The sequence below is a fragment of the Corythoichthys intestinalis genome, unplaced genomic scaffold (genome assembly GCF_030265065.1).
Source record: "Corythoichthys intestinalis isolate RoL2023-P3 unplaced genomic scaffold, ASM3026506v1 HiC_scaffold_23, whole genome shotgun sequence".
In the NCBI taxonomy this organism is placed as follows: Eukaryota; Metazoa; Chordata; class Actinopteri; order Syngnathiformes; family Syngnathidae; genus Corythoichthys; species Corythoichthys intestinalis.
The window spans coordinates 4,486,274-4,503,401 of record NW_026651592.1 but is presented as its reverse complement, the minus strand read 5'-3'; the positions used below and the strand labels follow the sequence as shown (position 1 = coordinate 4,503,401).

The window sequence follows — 17,128 nt, the reverse complement described above, 5'->3', positions numbered from 1 at the left end:
TTGGTGTAAAGAAATCAACTGTAGGAGCAATTATTAGAAAAAGGAAGACGTACAAGACCACTGATAATCTGAAACATCATGCTTTGGGGCTGTTTTTCTCTAAAGGGACCAGGACGACTGATGTGTATAATGGAAAGAATGAATGGGGCCGTGTATCGAGAGATTTTGAGTGAAATTCTCCTTCCATCAGCAAGGGCGTTGAAGTCTTGAAGATGAGACTTAGCTGGGTCTTTCAGCATGACAATGACCCGAAATACACAGCCAGAACAACAAAGAAGTGGCTTCGTAAGAAGCATTTGAAGGTCCTCGAGTGGCCTCGCCAGTCTCCAAAACTCAACCCCATAGAAAATCTGTGGAGGGAGTTGAAAGTCCGTGTTGCCAAACGACAGCCCCAAAACATCACTGCTCTAGAGGAGATCTGCATGGAGGAATGGGCCAAAATACCAGCAACAGTGTGCGAAAAGCTTGTGAAGAGTTACATAAAACGTTTGGCCTCCGTTATTGCCAACAAAGGGTACATACAGTGCCCTCCATAATTATTGGCACCCCTGAAAAAGATGTGTTTTTTAGCTTCTAATATATATATTTTTTATTCAAATGATATGGGACCTTAATGGAAAAAAAAGAGAAAAATCCAACGTTCAATACGAGTGCATTCATTCAGTGGGGAAAAATCCCACATAAAGAAAAAAATATTTGACATCAAGTAATGTGTGTCACAATTATTAGCACCCCTGGTGTTAATACTTTGTACAACCCCATTTTGCCAACAAAACAAGGTCTGGGGACTGAGATGGCCATGGGAGGAGCTTGATTTTGTGTCTGGTGAACCATTTCTGTTTAGATTTGGCCATATGTTTAGGGTCATTGTCTTGCTGAAAGACCCAGTGACGACCCATCTTCAACTTTCGGGCAGGGGGCAACAGATTTTGATTTAAAATGTCCTGGTATTTCAAAGCATTCATGATGCCATGTACCCTAACAAGGTTCCCAGGGCCTTTGGAAGCGAAACAGCCCACAGCATCACTGACCCACCCCCGTACTTCACAGTGGGTATGAGGTGCTTTTCAGCATGCGCATCTTTCGTGGCACGCCAGACCCACTTAGAGTGTTTGTTGCCAAAAAGCTCAATCTTGGTCTCACACAAAAATACACACTGACCAAAGAACACGGTCCCAGTTGAAGCCTGGGACCGTGTTCTTTGGTCAGATGAGAGTATGAGTAGAAGAACTTGCACAATTAGTAGTTGACTAAATACTTATTTGCCCCACTGTATATATATTAATAAATGGTTTTAAAGCACTTAAAATGTAATAATTATAAGTTTTAAACATGTTACTGTCCCTCCGAATTATTTTTAAACAAGAATTAAGTATAAAAAAATGCTTGTCTTTATTAATTTCTTCACTGGGTGAGTCGACTCAAATCCGCTCAAGCTGCTCACTTACACACGATGAGTTGCCACAACGACTGTTTAAAAAGTTAAACCATGATTGACGCATGCGGCGCTTTGAAGCTTCGGGTTCCAGGCATCTCTGGCAAGATCGAATATTAAACGTCTGTTAATCATCGTTAACTTGAATAAGCAACTCCAGTGCAATGCCTTACCAACAAAGAGCAAGGAGAGGGAGGGAGGGAGGGAGAGTGAGACTACGCGATTGGCTCGGGACAGCTCATCTGGCCGTGAAGTTTTAAAGCGCGAGTAGTATTGTATTACCTTTTCGATATATTGCCACAACCTTACATTATATTACTCGTTACTCAGGAAAAGAGTGCCGTTAGGTAACTTATTTCAATGCCGTGAGTCTCAATACTGTTTACCAATACAGTCGCTCACGTAAATATAGCCACTGTTCCCTTTTAATCTCCTCCGCATTTTAAAACATTCGGGGGAAAAAAAACAACTAAATGGTTCCGGGAAGCTTTTTCTCTCCTCACCAAAATAAAACACATTTTGGTCGAAAACACATCATTTTAAACCTGCCGTTTTGCCACAGTTGCTTCTTGTCCAGTCACGCCGACACTCACGAATATCACCACTAGGTCACTCTAAACTGCCATACCCTTTTCTTTCCTTCCTTCCCACACAAACACGCAGCCACGCACGTCCAGAGTCTTACTTGAGGAAGTAAAAGAAGCCATCGCGCACACACACACACACACACACACACACACACACACACACACACACACACACACACACACAAACACACGTTTGTTACTGCCGCTTGCCACTCGCAGATGGCGTTCCCGCCCACTCTCTTGCTGGCCCACCCTCCCCCATTCTTACATCTTAATAAATGTGCCTTTTGATTTGAGTAATCAATACCTTATGATTTACCTGAGTAACTCTGTATTCGGTACTGTTTCCCTTTTTTTTGTTTCTGCCAATGTGCATATTTTCAAACGTATGTATTATTCTGAGTTTTAAAGTAATTAATGAGATGACCTGTTTATTATTTATTTATTGAAATATTTATTGGATTTTTTTTTCTTTCTTGAGGCAGGTTTTTATCTTCTGTGCTGTCTTACTTCTGACTTTGTGCCAATGTGCTGCTTTGAGGTGTTACATATCGTGGGTTTGTATCATTATTAAACCCTCACTCTATATTTTAAATGTGCCTCTCTTGATTTCTTCACCTTATCGACACCGACACAGTGTTGTTCTTGGGAGCCCTTTTAATTTTTGTCTGAGGCCATGTCTACACCCAAAGGTTGCGCTAGACTTTTTCGTTGTCTGTCATTTTGACTGACAGGGTCATAAAAATCCGGTCATAATCTATTTTTACCCGTCACTTAAATTTTTAAAATGATAATAATAACATATTCAATAGCAGTGTTGGTCAAAAGTGATGCGTTACTTACTCAACTCTGAATAAATTGAAGAAACTACCAGCCATGTTGTGTCTACTTTCTGCTCTGTTGATTTGTCATCCAAGACTCTGGGTGCGTTCAGGTTTGAGAATAGCGCACGTACTTCTGACTCCAAGCTGTTTGTCCCTGCTCATTCAATTAGGCTACGTTCATACTACAGGTCTTAATGCACAAATCCGATTTTTTTGTCATATCCGTTTTTTTGGCGTGCCCGTTCAGACTGCCTTTGTCCATTGAGACCATTCAAGTATTACGCATGCGCTCTAATTCGCAGTCCGACACGCGCCGGTGCGCAGAAGCATCAAAACAAATGACAAGTCATCCGTCATTCCAGGGCTATCATATTTTGCTTTTCAAAAGGAGGACACAAATAACAGACATAAATAATCCCCGTTTAGGCTTATATCCACAGTTTATATGGATAAATAGCATGCACGCACTGTCCGTGCATGTCACACACACATACGGGCAGTTTGCACTGACTCTCCAAGACGGGCTGCAGCCAGACCCCTCTCCCGACTCTCGGCCGTGTAGGAAATGTTGAAATATAGCTCACATAGAGCAGGGAGAAAACCGATCATTCTCATGCTTATCCTCAAACCATTTTAATTTTTTTATGACTGTTGTCAAGCCCGGCCCTTCCCCAAAAGCCGTGTTCACTGCAAGCTAGGCGCTAATAACGCACAACTGAAATCGGATTTGGGACACTGGACGGTACAAACCACCGCGACGGTCTGGAAAAATGTGGCCCAGATCGGATTTGAACCACATAAAAAAATGACCCAGATCGGATTTGAAATGGTCCACTTCTATGCGATTTGTCCCGTTCAGACCGTCAAGTTAATGCCTGACTCGAGTCGGAAAAACACGAAAAAATTGGATTCGTGCATTAAGACCTGTAGAATGAACGTAGCCTTAGACAATGCTCTCCAAAGCTTCCTAACGTTTCCGTGTTTGCTACACCTGAATGCTAGTTCGGACATTTTTCCGAGTAAGGCCAGCGACGTCATGCATCAAGAGAGACAATACCTTATTGATATGCTCACTCGCCATCCTGTGGTCTGGGGTGTGAATTGCAACCTGTCAAAATGAAGGATGGACTTCAGTTTTTTCCGTCACCGTTTTAAAAAAAACGGTCAACGACGGAAAATATTCGGTTAAAGGGGAAGTTCAGAATTTTTGACATCAGGCTTATTTTTCGAGTGGGGGGGGGGTTAAATAGTCAGTGGAGTTGATTGAGAAAAATTCCGTATCGTTTGTTAGTCTTTTATTATTTTCAGGGCTCCACAGTGATTATGCTAATGCAAGTCAATATGGCCAGTTAGCATGCTAATAAAAAACGATATTCACAGATCTAACATAGTCAAATAAATTAAAAACGCAGCCCAATGTTCAAGAAACCCCTGCAGCCAAAACAATGTCTCACCAAACTGCCGAAATTCATTTAATTCTGCGGGACTATTTTTTTCTATGCGTAATGGCACCAAAATAGAGGGGAGTGCTGTGGCCACTCATATTCACCTTGGTCTGCTATGCAGAGCGTTCACGGAAGGACGTCAAAATGGTGAAATGTGCTTTTAGAAGTTGTGGAAACATACAGAAGAAATGGACAAAGGAAAGTTTCCACCGCCTTACTATGAAGAACGAGGAACGATATAAAATGTGGTTACTCTGCTGGATATGACATACACACACACACCGGTGGAAAAGTACTGCTTTGGAGTATTTGCAGCGCCCATTTTCATCGGTATCCTCTCCTGTTACCCAATTGCTGTGCCTTAGAGTGTCCAAACGTCTTCAAGAGCTTCCGTTCCGATAAACAGGTAAAAAAAAATCATATATGAAAGTATATCACATATATGTGCATGCACACCTCGATACTGCAGCTTGCGTTAGTGAGGCTTGTAACAAACGCCATGCACATTTATGGTTCGCGTTTTTAAATTGAAACAAACGTCAATGTTCTGTCCAATATCTCACGAAGTGCATTTTTCCTTCGTGCTATTATTTTAACAGCCGTTTGACAGGAAGGAAGTACTGTGGCTGCCATTTTTGTAGTATTTTAGTCAATCCGTCGTTTGGTGAGAGCTGGTTGTGTTGTTTGTACCTTCGAAGGGATCGTCTTTTCACTCCGATTCATTTTTGGATGCGACAGTGCAGCACAATAAAGCACCTGGAGCTCTGACGCTACCTCCCGACTCCGGTATTCATTTTGAATGGAGTTTGGATGACTGTACACTTGTGTTCATTCACACACACGCACGCACGCACGCACGCACGCAGACACACACACACACACACAAGGGGAACAGTACAGTCAATTTCCAGATCACCATCCCGAATGCAGTAAATCCTTCCACTTCGGGTTTGGATTTGGTTTACGAATCGTTCGTAGGTTATGTGCGTGAGCAACCGCCGTTTTTTTCACACTCCCACACACAGACACGTACTCTGACTCTTCCTCATTGGGACTAGTAGTCGGTAGTATGTAAACACCGGTAATCAATATGTCAAACATACAAATTTTTTTTTTTTACTATTTACTTTACTATTAATTATACTGTTATTACTACTACTATTACCTTTACTATTCGCCCCAGACACCTCAGCCAATCAGTTATTGAAGGGTTATTTATAATAAAGATTGTGAGTGAACTGGGGGATATTGGAATACTTTATCACTTTCATGAAAAATTGAGAAGAAACCTTTTGAGCTTACAGAGTGATAACTTGGTTTTCTATGTCCTTAGATAAGTGACACCTACCTAGCTTGTAATAAATAAAGGAATAAACCAAGAAGTAATCTCCGATTTGGTCTTTGGGAAAGCGTTGAACAGTGCTCCTAAATACAAATTAAAAAATAATTCTAAAACTTTTTTGCTGAACATGACATTCCGCGAATTTTTTTTTTTTTTTGATATTAGGGTTTACCTTATTCCGTGGTGCGGTTGTGTCTACAACACAGGCATATTATCATGACACATCTACCAAACTACTTTTTACTGTGATCTTTAGGTGACCTGGAGATGCTTTATGTACACCCAGAAGAGGCTCCACTTTGTTTTCAACTCCATGAAGGCAAGGGCGCCAGCAAGCGAGGAATGCTGATGGTAGGCTCTATCAACTTTTTTTCCCATTAACAATTGCAGTCTATCCTTCTTATGTGTACATATCTCAATCAAATTTACTCTATTAGGGACTTTGAGATACAGCTTGGAGTTTCCAACGCAAACAAAAAGATGGGTTGCCCGGAGGAGTTACGAGCCAACAACGCAGACATTCTGACAGAATTTGGTGGCGCATGTCCTGGAAAGACTGCAGGGTTCATCAGTGAAGTTTGCTGATCCAGACTTTTATTTCAAGCCTCCAACTACAATTCCCCAGGCATCAAAAGGCCTGATAAAGAAAGTCATTTTACATGTCAGTAGATTTAAAAAAATAATTAGGCTGACATTTTCCTTTTTTCTTTTTAATAGATATTTTTGAATGTACTATAATAATAATAATAAAAAAAAAAACACACATATAGTCTTATTTGTGAAATGTGAAGGTTTAAAAGATCAAAAGTTTCTGGGTATGTAGGAGTTGTACTTAGAATAATTGCAAAGCATCTTCAGTTTCCCTAAAACCATTGTAGTTCCCAATGACAGAAGTGCACTTGTCACGGATGCAGGAGACGACACATGATGGAAGAACACGTCGCTGGCCTCTTCCCAGATGTTTGCCTTTCAACGCCCACTCAAGAACAACCCTATATGCCACCAATCGGAGTTGCCTAAAACAACAAAACCATAATACAGGGTGATTAAAAAAGAAAGTGCCAAAATCATCATGTGATAGATCAAAAAATTAAATATATTATTTAAAAAAGTTACAGAACTCTAGCTTGGACACATGTTCAATATTCCCAACACATAAGCAGCACTCTACTATATGCAGCTGGATTCAAAATGAGGGGGGAAAAAAGTAGCGGCTTATAGTCCGCAAATTACGTAACTTCAAGTTTTTAAATCAAGTGCTCTAAGGGGACAATCATCGGCAATTGAAATACATGAAATAATACTTGAAGTTATGTTCAACACATTTGCCTATGTCAGTTTTATGTTTTTAATTTTTGACATATTGCGTGATAATTTAGGCACATCCTTGTAAATAATTGCCATACTGCTACTGCTTTTTATATTGACATGCTTTTACTCTCACAATGCATTATTGTTGAGATGATATAGCTGCTTTCCTGAAGTAGAACTATGCTTAGAGTATACGAATATTCGCCCAGCGACAAAATAAAGCATGCAGGAATCCACTTACCTCAATGATATCTGCCTGTTTTTTCCAGTTGGTCTTGTCTACGAAGAAAAAAGTTTCAAGAACACCTTTGTTGAGAAGTGGGAAAAAGTCTTGGTGTTCACTTGCAACCATTTATTGAGTTCTGAAAACAGTTCAGCCCCAATTCTTCCCTGCATTTTGGGGGCGGGAAGTCGCTTCGTTGCCACAAAAAAGAAAAAAATAATAAAGCGGTGAAAAGACCAATGTGATATCCCTCCGCGTAGCCAGCTCGTTCTCTTCTCTGCACGGCAACTGAATTACTAATGTTGCTGTTCTTACTGCAGTTATTGACATACAATGGTAAGTTTTAATAACTTTATCCTGAAAACATAGCCAACACTATTGATTGCATGCGTCATCGGTGATTCTCCTACGTGCATATGTTGTTTTCATGAGCATGCTAATTGGCCATATTGACTTGCATTAGCATAGCCACTCCGGAGCCCTGAAGAATAATAGAAGACTAACAAACGATACGGAATATTTTGAAATCAACTCCACTGACTATTTAACCCCCCCCAACTCGAAGAATAAGCCTGATGTCAAAATATCTGAACTTCCCCTTTAACGCGACCCCTGCTACACCTAGAAGGGTTTTTTCCTTTTTTAAACCGAGGATCCTGCCCTAATATGTAAGGAAAAAATAAATACGTCCACAACTGCACATTTGTAGGAAAAAAAAGCTTCTACAACCAACCGCATTCATTCATAACAATGGGCGAAAAATAATTGTCCATAGTACCCCCATCCTTGTGTTCGTACAACAAATCTTGAGTTTCATGCAACGGAAAACACAGAGACGACAGACGATAAGGTGACATGAGTTTTATTTTATTATCGATCCCATCCAACAAAATGATGGTCATTCAGCAAGTCTTGTTTTTTTGTTCAGTAGGTCTCCTGCAATATTTGCGGCGACTGTGGAGACTACTGGAGCCCGCGCAGATCCAAGATTCACTCAGAAAACAGTGAAGTTTGGTGGTGGCAAAATCATGGTCTGGGGTTACATCCAGAATGTGGGTGTGCGAGAGATCTGCAGGGTGGAAGGCAACATAAATAGTCTAAAATATCAATAAATCTTAGCTGCCTTGTACATGCCTAACCATAAAAAGGGACAAATTCTGCAGCAGGATGGTGCTCCATCGCATACTTCAACCTCTACCTCAAAGTTCCTCAAGGCAAAGAAGAGCAAGATCCTCCAGGACTGGCCAGCCCAGTCACCAGACATGAACATCATTGAGCATGTCTGGGGTAGGATGAAAGTGGAAGCATGGAAGACGAAACCCAAGAATGTTGATGAACTCTGGGAGGCATGCAAGACTGCTTTCTTTGATGTTCCTGATGACTGCATAAATAAATTGTATGAATCCTTGCCGAACCGCATGGATGCAGTCCTTCAAGCCCATGGAAGTCATACAAAATATTAAATTTGGATCTCACAGCATCACTACTTAATTCGCTTATGTTATGTAACATATTTTTGTATTTGAAGTACATTTTTTGTTTAATTTTCACACTACGTTCTGTAGGTGACAAAACTTTTGTCTTGCCAAAATTTGACCTTAATGTCTTCATTAAATGATAAATCTTTTTTCAGTGAAACAAATATATTTTTGTACATTCAACATCATTTGGGAGGGTCTTAGCTTTCATATGAGTCATTTCTGAAACCAATTAAATAATTAAAAGTCGGGTTATTAGCAACTGTTTCTACAAAATGGATAAGCGACAAGACTTTTGTCAGGGACTGTAAGCACAGACAACAAATGTTTACTATCGTATCGTTTTCACACTGTATCAAGCCGTATCGTTCCTAAACTGTATCGAATCGCTCTGCCTTAAAAATGTATCTTTTTTTTTTTTTAATCGAATCGTAACCTGTGTATCTAGATACATATCGAATCGACTTCATGCCAGAGATTCCCAACCCTAATTTATAGGTGCTTCTAGGAGTTCAGGCACAGCACAGAAAATCCCAGAGCCTCACCTACGTCGTGCTAAATCTATTTTTGGAGATTCCGTGGGTTCCTCTGGTTTAATTTTGCAGTTTTAACTTTGCCTACACACTGCTTACTTCCACCGCACTTCATTTTGTTCTGTCGAAACCGGAAGTCCGTAGCAAAAAATGTCAAAGATGGCGCCGCCCAATTTTCGTTCAGGAAAGTTGTCTATAGATTCACAAGTTTGTAGTTTTATGCATTTATTATGAAGTATTTATCGGTTAAACAGTGAAAATTTGAGGAAAACTTTGCATGTCAATTTACAGTGTGCGCCCCTGAATCTTCTGCTTGTGCCCCAAAAATTTTAAGTTGGGGGGCCACTGTGCTCCTCGTAAAAAATGAGTTGAGTGAATGAGTTACTTAGCAGAGTATATATGCTGCCTTTTGTGCTTGAGGATCTCCGTGGACGTTAGCGTCAAGTCTTGGTCGCAGACGTCACAGTGGTAGACCCGGCACAGAGTGGAGGACGATGATTTGGGCTTCACGATGTCTGACAAAAAGATTAAAATAATGCATTAATAAGTAATACTTCAAATACTTATCTTTTAATCCACTTTGTGAGCTAACTACCACGTGGGCTACTGTACCATGATGACAGTAATCAACACCTAATCGATAATCAAATGAATTGACAAGTATTTTAAGAATTCAAAAATCTTTTAGAGAAATTGTTGAATGGTCTGAATACTCTTTCTTGAGCCTCTAAATAGCACATATTTTCAAATACAGTATATGTAAAATTTTAAATAAAAAGAGGAAAAACAATATTTTTTTCTTTATCTATCCATCCATTTTGTCCCGCTTAATGTTTTTTTAAACGTCTTTTTTCTTTTTTTTCTTTTTTTTTTTTTTGCTTTCAACCAAGAATCGAGACTGTTTTACGTCCATATCTACAAAAATTCAGGGATTTATGCATCTATTCACAAGAATTTAATGGAAAAAGCTCTTTGTTTACATATGGCAGCCGCTAATTTGCTTTCTTATTAGCATGATAGTTTGCAATATTTACATAAATGTTAACTGCACGTTTTTTTTTTTTGCTTTTTAACCAAGAATCAAGACTGTTTTACGTCCATATCTATACAGAATACAGGGATTTAAGCATTTATTCACAAGAATTTTCAACGGAAAAAGCTCTTTGTCTGTGATATGGCGGGCGCTAATTTTCTTACTGACTAGCAGCATAGTTCGCAAAATTTACGTAAAATGAATGCTAACTGCACGTTTTTTTTGGTTTTTTTTTAGCTTTTAACCAAGAATCGAGACTGTTTTACGTCCTTATCTATGAAGAATTCAGGGATTTAAGCATTTATTCACAAGAATTTAATGGAAAAAGCTCTTTGTTTATATATGGCGGCCACTAATTTGCTTACTGACTAGCATCATAGTTCGGAATATTTACTTAAAATAAATGCTAACTGCACGGTTTTTCTGCTTTTAACCAAAAATCAAAACTGTTTTACGTCCATATCAATACAGAACACAGGGATTTAAGCATTTATTCACAAGAATTTTCAACGGAAAAAGCTCTTTGTCTGTGATATGGTGGGCGCTAATTTGCTTACTGACTAGCATCATAGTTTGCAATATTCACGTAAAATAAATGCTAACTGCACGTGTTTTTTGTTTTTAACCAAGAATCGAGACTGTTTTACGTCCATATCTATAAAGAATTCAGGGATTTAAGCATTTATTCACAAAAATTTTCAACGGAAAAAGCTCTGCGTTTCCACTCGGTGAGCTTTGATGGAGATAGGCCCCCTATGAATCGGCCCTGCGCCCCGTCCATATATTATAAACTCTATGTTATGTCTTTATTTATATATATATATAAAAAAAAGACTTTGTTTATTATTCATTTCTATAACTTTTCATAGTAGATTAATCTTTCAGAGACATTATTGACCTAAAAATTGTCCATATGCTTGCTCTTTTTTGAGCCTCTTAATATTCTTTTGACATTTAATTAAAAACATAAAAGCAACGTCTCTTTAAACTGCATTATTTTGTTTTAAACCTTATTTATTTTTACGATATTTTTGAATTTTCTTTCACAGAAAAACAAAAAAGAAAAACGGTAACTTTGTATTTATTTATTTCAAATAAATATTCTATTTATATATTTTTTATTTTTTTAAGCACGACAACACAAAATGATGTGTTGGGTCAGATCTGGGCCCCGAGTCTTGAGCTCAACAGAAATTTTTAAAGGTGCTGGCACATTGGAGGGAAAAAAATCAATAAACAATTGAAAGACTGTATCTGCTAAGAAAGGCGCACCTTCCTCCTGAGCCTGCAGTTCACCTGCTGGCCTGCAGGTGGTCTGATGCTGCATTCGCTCCAGAGGCGTGAGGGGCATGTAGAGGTCACAGTTGGGACAGCTCCAGAAAGTTCGCAGGCAGTCGCTGTACAGGTCCCTGGAATCCTGAGTAACAATGGAAAAATGTTTGAGCTGGCATAGCAAAAGTTGTGTAAAATCTCACAGAGCGATTGCAGAGTGTCATTGCCACAAGACGTCCCATCCGTTTTGACTGATAGGGCTGACAGCGATCGAACGATCACATTTGTTGTCTGCAGCTTATAGTCAGGTATGCCTTACAGTCCAACAATTGCCATATTTTCCGGACTATCAGACACACTTTTTTTTCATACTTTGACTCAGCCCGCGACTTAAACAATGTTAAAATATATAATTTTACATATTCTGAAATGTTACATTGACCAACCATGGCATAAACAATCAGCTACAAGAGGGCGGTCTTGGTTTATGATTCGGAAGCCAAGAAGTGCTAGCGCTCTCACAATATTGACAATATTTATAACTGACTAAATCACTATAATAATGATTCCAAATGACTATTAATTTGGATCGGTTTGATTTAATTAATGAAGTTGGATGAATTTTTTCATTTCAATTCTTTTGTTTTGCATGCCTCAAGTCCGGTAAGACTCAGCAGTGCTTTCTACTGTATTGAACCTTACTACAGAGTATTTCATAAGTTTATTTTGAACAATAGCTTTTGCAAACGTTGGATATTTTAATGGGAACATAAGCAGACTGGAGTATTGGTCTTGACTGTTTTTGACAAGTGTTCAGAGGGAGTTTAAGCTACATCAAGTAGCTACATAAAGTTGGACAAGCTTAAATTGTTATTAGAGCCATGTGAAAGTAGATACAGTATGTGGGCTGAATGGAGAACGGAAGATAGACAGACTGAAGGTTTTGGAGGGTGGCTGGATGATAACTTGGTAAATGGAAATTAGTAATGAAAGCTAATGTGAAGAATAGGAAGCCATTACTTACATATTTCCATCCATCCAAGCTAAGCTAAGCTAAGCTAAGCTAAACTTAGCTTAGCTTAGCTAAACTAAGCTAAGAGGACCATTGTTGAGCTGAGTATTAGCCAAAACCGTGAGTTAAAGACTGGGTAGATGCTACCAAAGTTGCCGAAAACTGAAGAAGTGGCTATTGTCAAGCTGAAACGCTGCAACATAGTAGCAAAACTAAAACCTGAGCAAGTCTCTGGTGGACAAACTGAACTGCGTCTGCGCCCAGTTTGAATCACCACAGCGACCCTCACCCACTCCAGCCCCGCCTCTCAGGCCACAGCAGCCCCCCATTTACCATAGAGGAGCCTTATGTGAGGAATGTCTTACAGTCAGTGAACCCCAGGAAGGCTGCGGGGCCGGACGGAATACCACGGAAAGTACTCAGAGCATGTGCAAACAAGCTGTCCCACATCTTCTGCAGGATCTTCAACCCCCCCCTGTCCCAAGCAGTCATCCCAACTTGCCTGAAATCCGCTACCATCATCCTGGTTCCCAAGAAGACACCGGTATCTGGCCCAAACGACTACCGCCCTGTTGCCCTCACCCCAATAATTATGAAGTGCTTCGAGAGGCTGGTTCTCCGGCCCATCAAGGACAGTCCCCCCCCCCACCCCACACACACACACACTCGACCCTCACCAGTTTGCATACCGGGTGAACAGATCCACAGAGAATGCCATCACCAGAGGTCTGCACATGGTGCCGAGTCACGTGGAACAGCAGCAGAGCTATGCCAGGATGCTCTTTGTGGATTATAGTGTGATGGTCCTAGCTCACACTCCCCTCTACTGGCTTTTATTGTTACACTTCCTGTTTTTATGTGGCATGAGTTCAACCTTGGCAGGCTGGGTGTGGCAGACCTGGGAGTGCACCTGCAGCTCATCGCAATCAACACTGCTTATAAGGCGCGGCCTGGGCAGCAAGCAGGTGCCAGATGATTCCACCAGTCACCATTGGTACATCGGCCAACTACCCCTGTAGTTTTTGACGATCATTCATTGAACTCTTGACTAATCTTGTTTTTTGCCATCAGGGCACCCACCCACCAAGCCCTCGCAGCCACAGCCGCAGTCATAGTTTAATAAAACCCCTCCACTCCACTTCCGTCTCCTGGTCGCACTTTGGTCCCCATCGACTTTTCCAACTTTGACCTGACATATAGTTCTGCATTTAACACCATCATCCCGGATATTCTCATTACAAAACTGGAGATCCTGGGCCTCCCCCCCTCATATGCTCCTGGATCCAGGTCTTCTTGTCAGACAGATCCCAGACTGTGAGACTTGGCCCCCACCATTCTTCCACCTGGACACTGAGCACCGGCTCACCACAGGGCTACGTGCTGAGCCCCCTCCTGTACTGCCTCTACACCTACGACTGCAGTCCAATCCACAGAACCAACACCATCGTCAAGTTTGCTGACGATAAGCCTGTCGCAATATGCAATAATTCCATTTATCGCGCGATATATAAAAATGAAGGCGGGAACTTTTCCGCTGCGATTTATCGCCTCACGTGCACGTGTGTGTGCGCGTGCGGCAGACGTGCTGTTAAAAGTTCGTTACCAACTGCGCAAAATGCATCTTCGTTCCAGGTCCGGCAAAAACTAGCGCCGGAGCCAATTGTTCCCATTATATCCTATTGTTCAACGTATACCGGCCGCGTCAGTGCTCCGGAGTGACTGTGGACCATCTATGGCGCGCCGGTGTTGTTGACGTGTGGGCGCTCCCGTCAGGAGTGACATTTCACGCGGGGCGGCTATTTTTCGGCACAACGCTGGATATTTACAACGAAGTCCGCCAAAACATTGTTACCGACTTGGCTGCTACGAATAAACTCACTTTGACAACGAACAGCTGAATGAAATTAAGAGTGCTGTGCTTCAAACTCGTCCAGTATATGAAAGCCCTCATATGCTGGTGTTGTGTAGTAATGAGCAGACGTGACTTCAGCGGCGCTTGCTAACTTTTTTAATGCGCGGTTGCGCGCACACACTAGATATCAGGAAATGGCAAACTAGATGTGTTACTTCCCATGCCATTGGCTACGTGAGCCCAGAGTGATTATGGGACATGTAGTCCATATACTACATCGATGAATTCTAAACTGTCATTTGTCACATGAGGTTAAGAAGGCCAAATCAATCCATACCAGTGACTATAGATAATGTTGCAAATATTGTTAATTCAGTACGTGACACAAATGGATTCGGACCATAAATAGGATGTCTTGCTCATGTAGTAAACCTAGCTACTAAGAGAGCTGTAGCAATCAACGGTGTGCCCTGCCTCACTTTACAAACAGTAAAGATTGTTCTCAGCACTTTTATACAATTTTTTTTCATATCAGTAAGAAGTAAGCACATAAATTTTATGCACTAAAATGCATGTTTATATGATGGCAATTTAATTTTTGCTCGTTAGCAAAAAAAAAACCCCAAAAAACAAAAAATACAATTGTTATATTTTTTTTTTACAGAGCATTAAATGTATTGAATCGGATCGAAAATCGTGTCCCTCGTATCAAAATTCGTACCGAACCATGACTTAACTGTATCATTGCATCCCTATGGAACACCATTGCAGAAGCTATGACGGGAAAAGTTTTCATTTTTCTAAATGCTGAAGTTGTTAAGTGCAATTTTTTTTTTTTTTTTTTTTTAAACGCATTTTATTTATTCTGTGTTTCTGTGCGGTATCAATATTGTTGTTTTTTTACTTAAGAGGTATGGTCTATTGTTTTAATTTGTGATTTCTTAAAGAGTATATTTGAATTTAAGAGTAAATATCGCGTTTAAATGGGTGTACTTCATCTATTAATATATACTGTATTCGCACTGTGTTATTGTAAATTGGTTTAAAAAATTGGGGGGGGGGGGGGCACAATAATATCGCATATCGCAATAATTTATGAGAATAATTATTGCACACTAAAATTTGTTATCGCGACAGGCCTAGCTGACGACACCGCAGTGGTTGACTGATCTCACAGGAAGATGAGGCACCCTATAGAGAGGAAGTCCACAAACACACAGCCTGGTGCTCAGACAACAACCTGGCCCTGAACACCATCAAAACCAAAGAGGTCATCATGGACTTCAGGAGGAATGGTACCGACCCGCCACCCCTTTACAACGGTGAGTGTGTGGAGAGGGTCCACACCTTCAGGTTCCTGGGAGTCCAGATCTCAGATGACCTCTCATGGACAGCAAACATTACAGCTATGATAAAGAAACCTCAGCAGCGTCTGCACTTCCTGCGAGTCCTCAGGAAGAACTAGCTAGATAGGATCCTGCCGCTGGCCTTCTACCACTCATCCATTGAGAGCCTGCTAACATACTGCATTTCCACCTGGTACAGGAGCTGGACTGCTGCAGACAGGGAGAGGCTTCAGAGGACAGTCAAGACGGCGCAGAGGATCATTGGCTGTCCTCTCCCCTCCTTGATGGACATATACTCCTCTCGATGCCTCAGCAGAGCTCTAAACATCCTGAAGGATAGCTCACATCCTGGTTCCCAACCATCTATAAAATATGCCATATTTTTCTGTAAATTATTGTTGGAATGGAAAGATAAGACACAAGACGGATATATACATTCAACATACGGTACATAAGTACTGTATTTGTTTATTATAACAATAAATCAACAAGATGGCATTAACATTATTAACATTCTGTTAAAGCGATCCATGGATAGAAAGACTTGTAGTTCTTAAAAGATAAATGTTAGTACAAGTTATAGAAATTTTATATTAAAACCCCTCTTAATGTTTTCGTTTTAATAAAATTAGTAACATTTTCAATCAAAAAATAAACTAGTATTATACTACTATTATTTATGTCAATAATTACACAATGCTCATGTGGTGCTGAAACCCATAAAATCAGTCGCACCGAAGCGCCAGCAGAGGATGACAAAACACCGAAAACCACAAGTAACAAGTGGACATTACACTGTGCTGTCATTTTAACCTGTTTGAGCGGGGCATGTGCGTTAAATGTGTCAAATATTTTAAAGTGATTAATTAAAAAAATTAATTACCGCCCGTTAACGCGATAATTTTGACAGCCCTTATTTATTTATATTTTATACTTTTATTCTTGCAAGGCACTTTCGAGATTTTACTTGTCCTGCACTGTAAAGGGAGATGCTCCATAATTTCACTGTACAACTGTATAATGACAATACGGGGCTACAGAGCTCAAGTGATTCTAATCGAATCTGATTTAAGACACGCATAAATATATACACATGTCACATGAATACTAATTAGTCTATGAATCACGCATGTCTTCAATTAACACTTTCTTCTACTGGCGCTTATATACACTACCTTCTTTTCCCACCAACGCATTCTATTTTTTCTTCCTATTTCACTATGCAACCCCCCTCACTAATTACACACTGGAAAGTGTTGACGTTTTGTACTGTTGTTACCCAAGTATTCACACTAGCTGATAATATCTTAAATCCATGTGAAATGTTTTCAATGGTTTCCAAAAAAATGCATTCAATCATTTTGAAATTAATTTTGCTACAAATTGATATAGACTGCATTGAACATGATCTGTTGATGACATCCATGACAGTCCA

At 40.2% G+C, this 17,128-nt stretch overlaps 1 protein-coding gene and 1 long non-coding RNA gene across 4 annotated transcripts in view; one reads left to right on the top strand and one right to left on the bottom strand.

Annotated features, from left to right (window-relative positions):
- The first annotated feature begins 4,427 nt into the window (after positions 1–4,427).
- Positions 4,428–7,341, top strand: LOC130911157 (uncharacterized). Of its 2 annotated transcripts, none has more exons than XR_009061983.1 (3): positions 4,428–4,697; positions 5,890–5,984; positions 6,071–7,341. It is a non-coding gene; the product is annotated as an uncharacterized LOC130911157 (long non-coding RNA). The 2 variants fall into 2 exon arrangements; XR_009061984.1 differs by lacking the exon at positions 4,428–4,697 and adding an exon at positions 4,836–5,077.
- Positions 7,342–7,812: 471 nt separating this feature from the next.
- LOC130911156 (probable ATP-dependent RNA helicase DHX34) overlaps positions 7,813–17,128 on the bottom strand; it is a 69,531-nt gene continuing 60,215 nt past the window's right edge. Inside the window, exons 14-16 of one of the 2 annotated variants that reach the window (XR_009061982.1) lie at positions 11,484–11,628; positions 8,307–9,693; positions 7,813–8,236 (exon numbers count right to left, since the gene is read on the bottom strand). Coding sequence is in view for 1 of the 2 variants with exons in the window: in XM_057828925.1 (XP_057684908.1) it covers positions 9,560–9,693; positions 11,484–11,628 (279 nt within the window). In the remaining variant the exon portion in view is untranslated. Of the gene's footprint in view, positions 9,694–11,483; positions 11,629–17,128 lie in introns of both variants that reach the window. The other variant, XM_057828925.1, reaches the window with a different exon arrangement.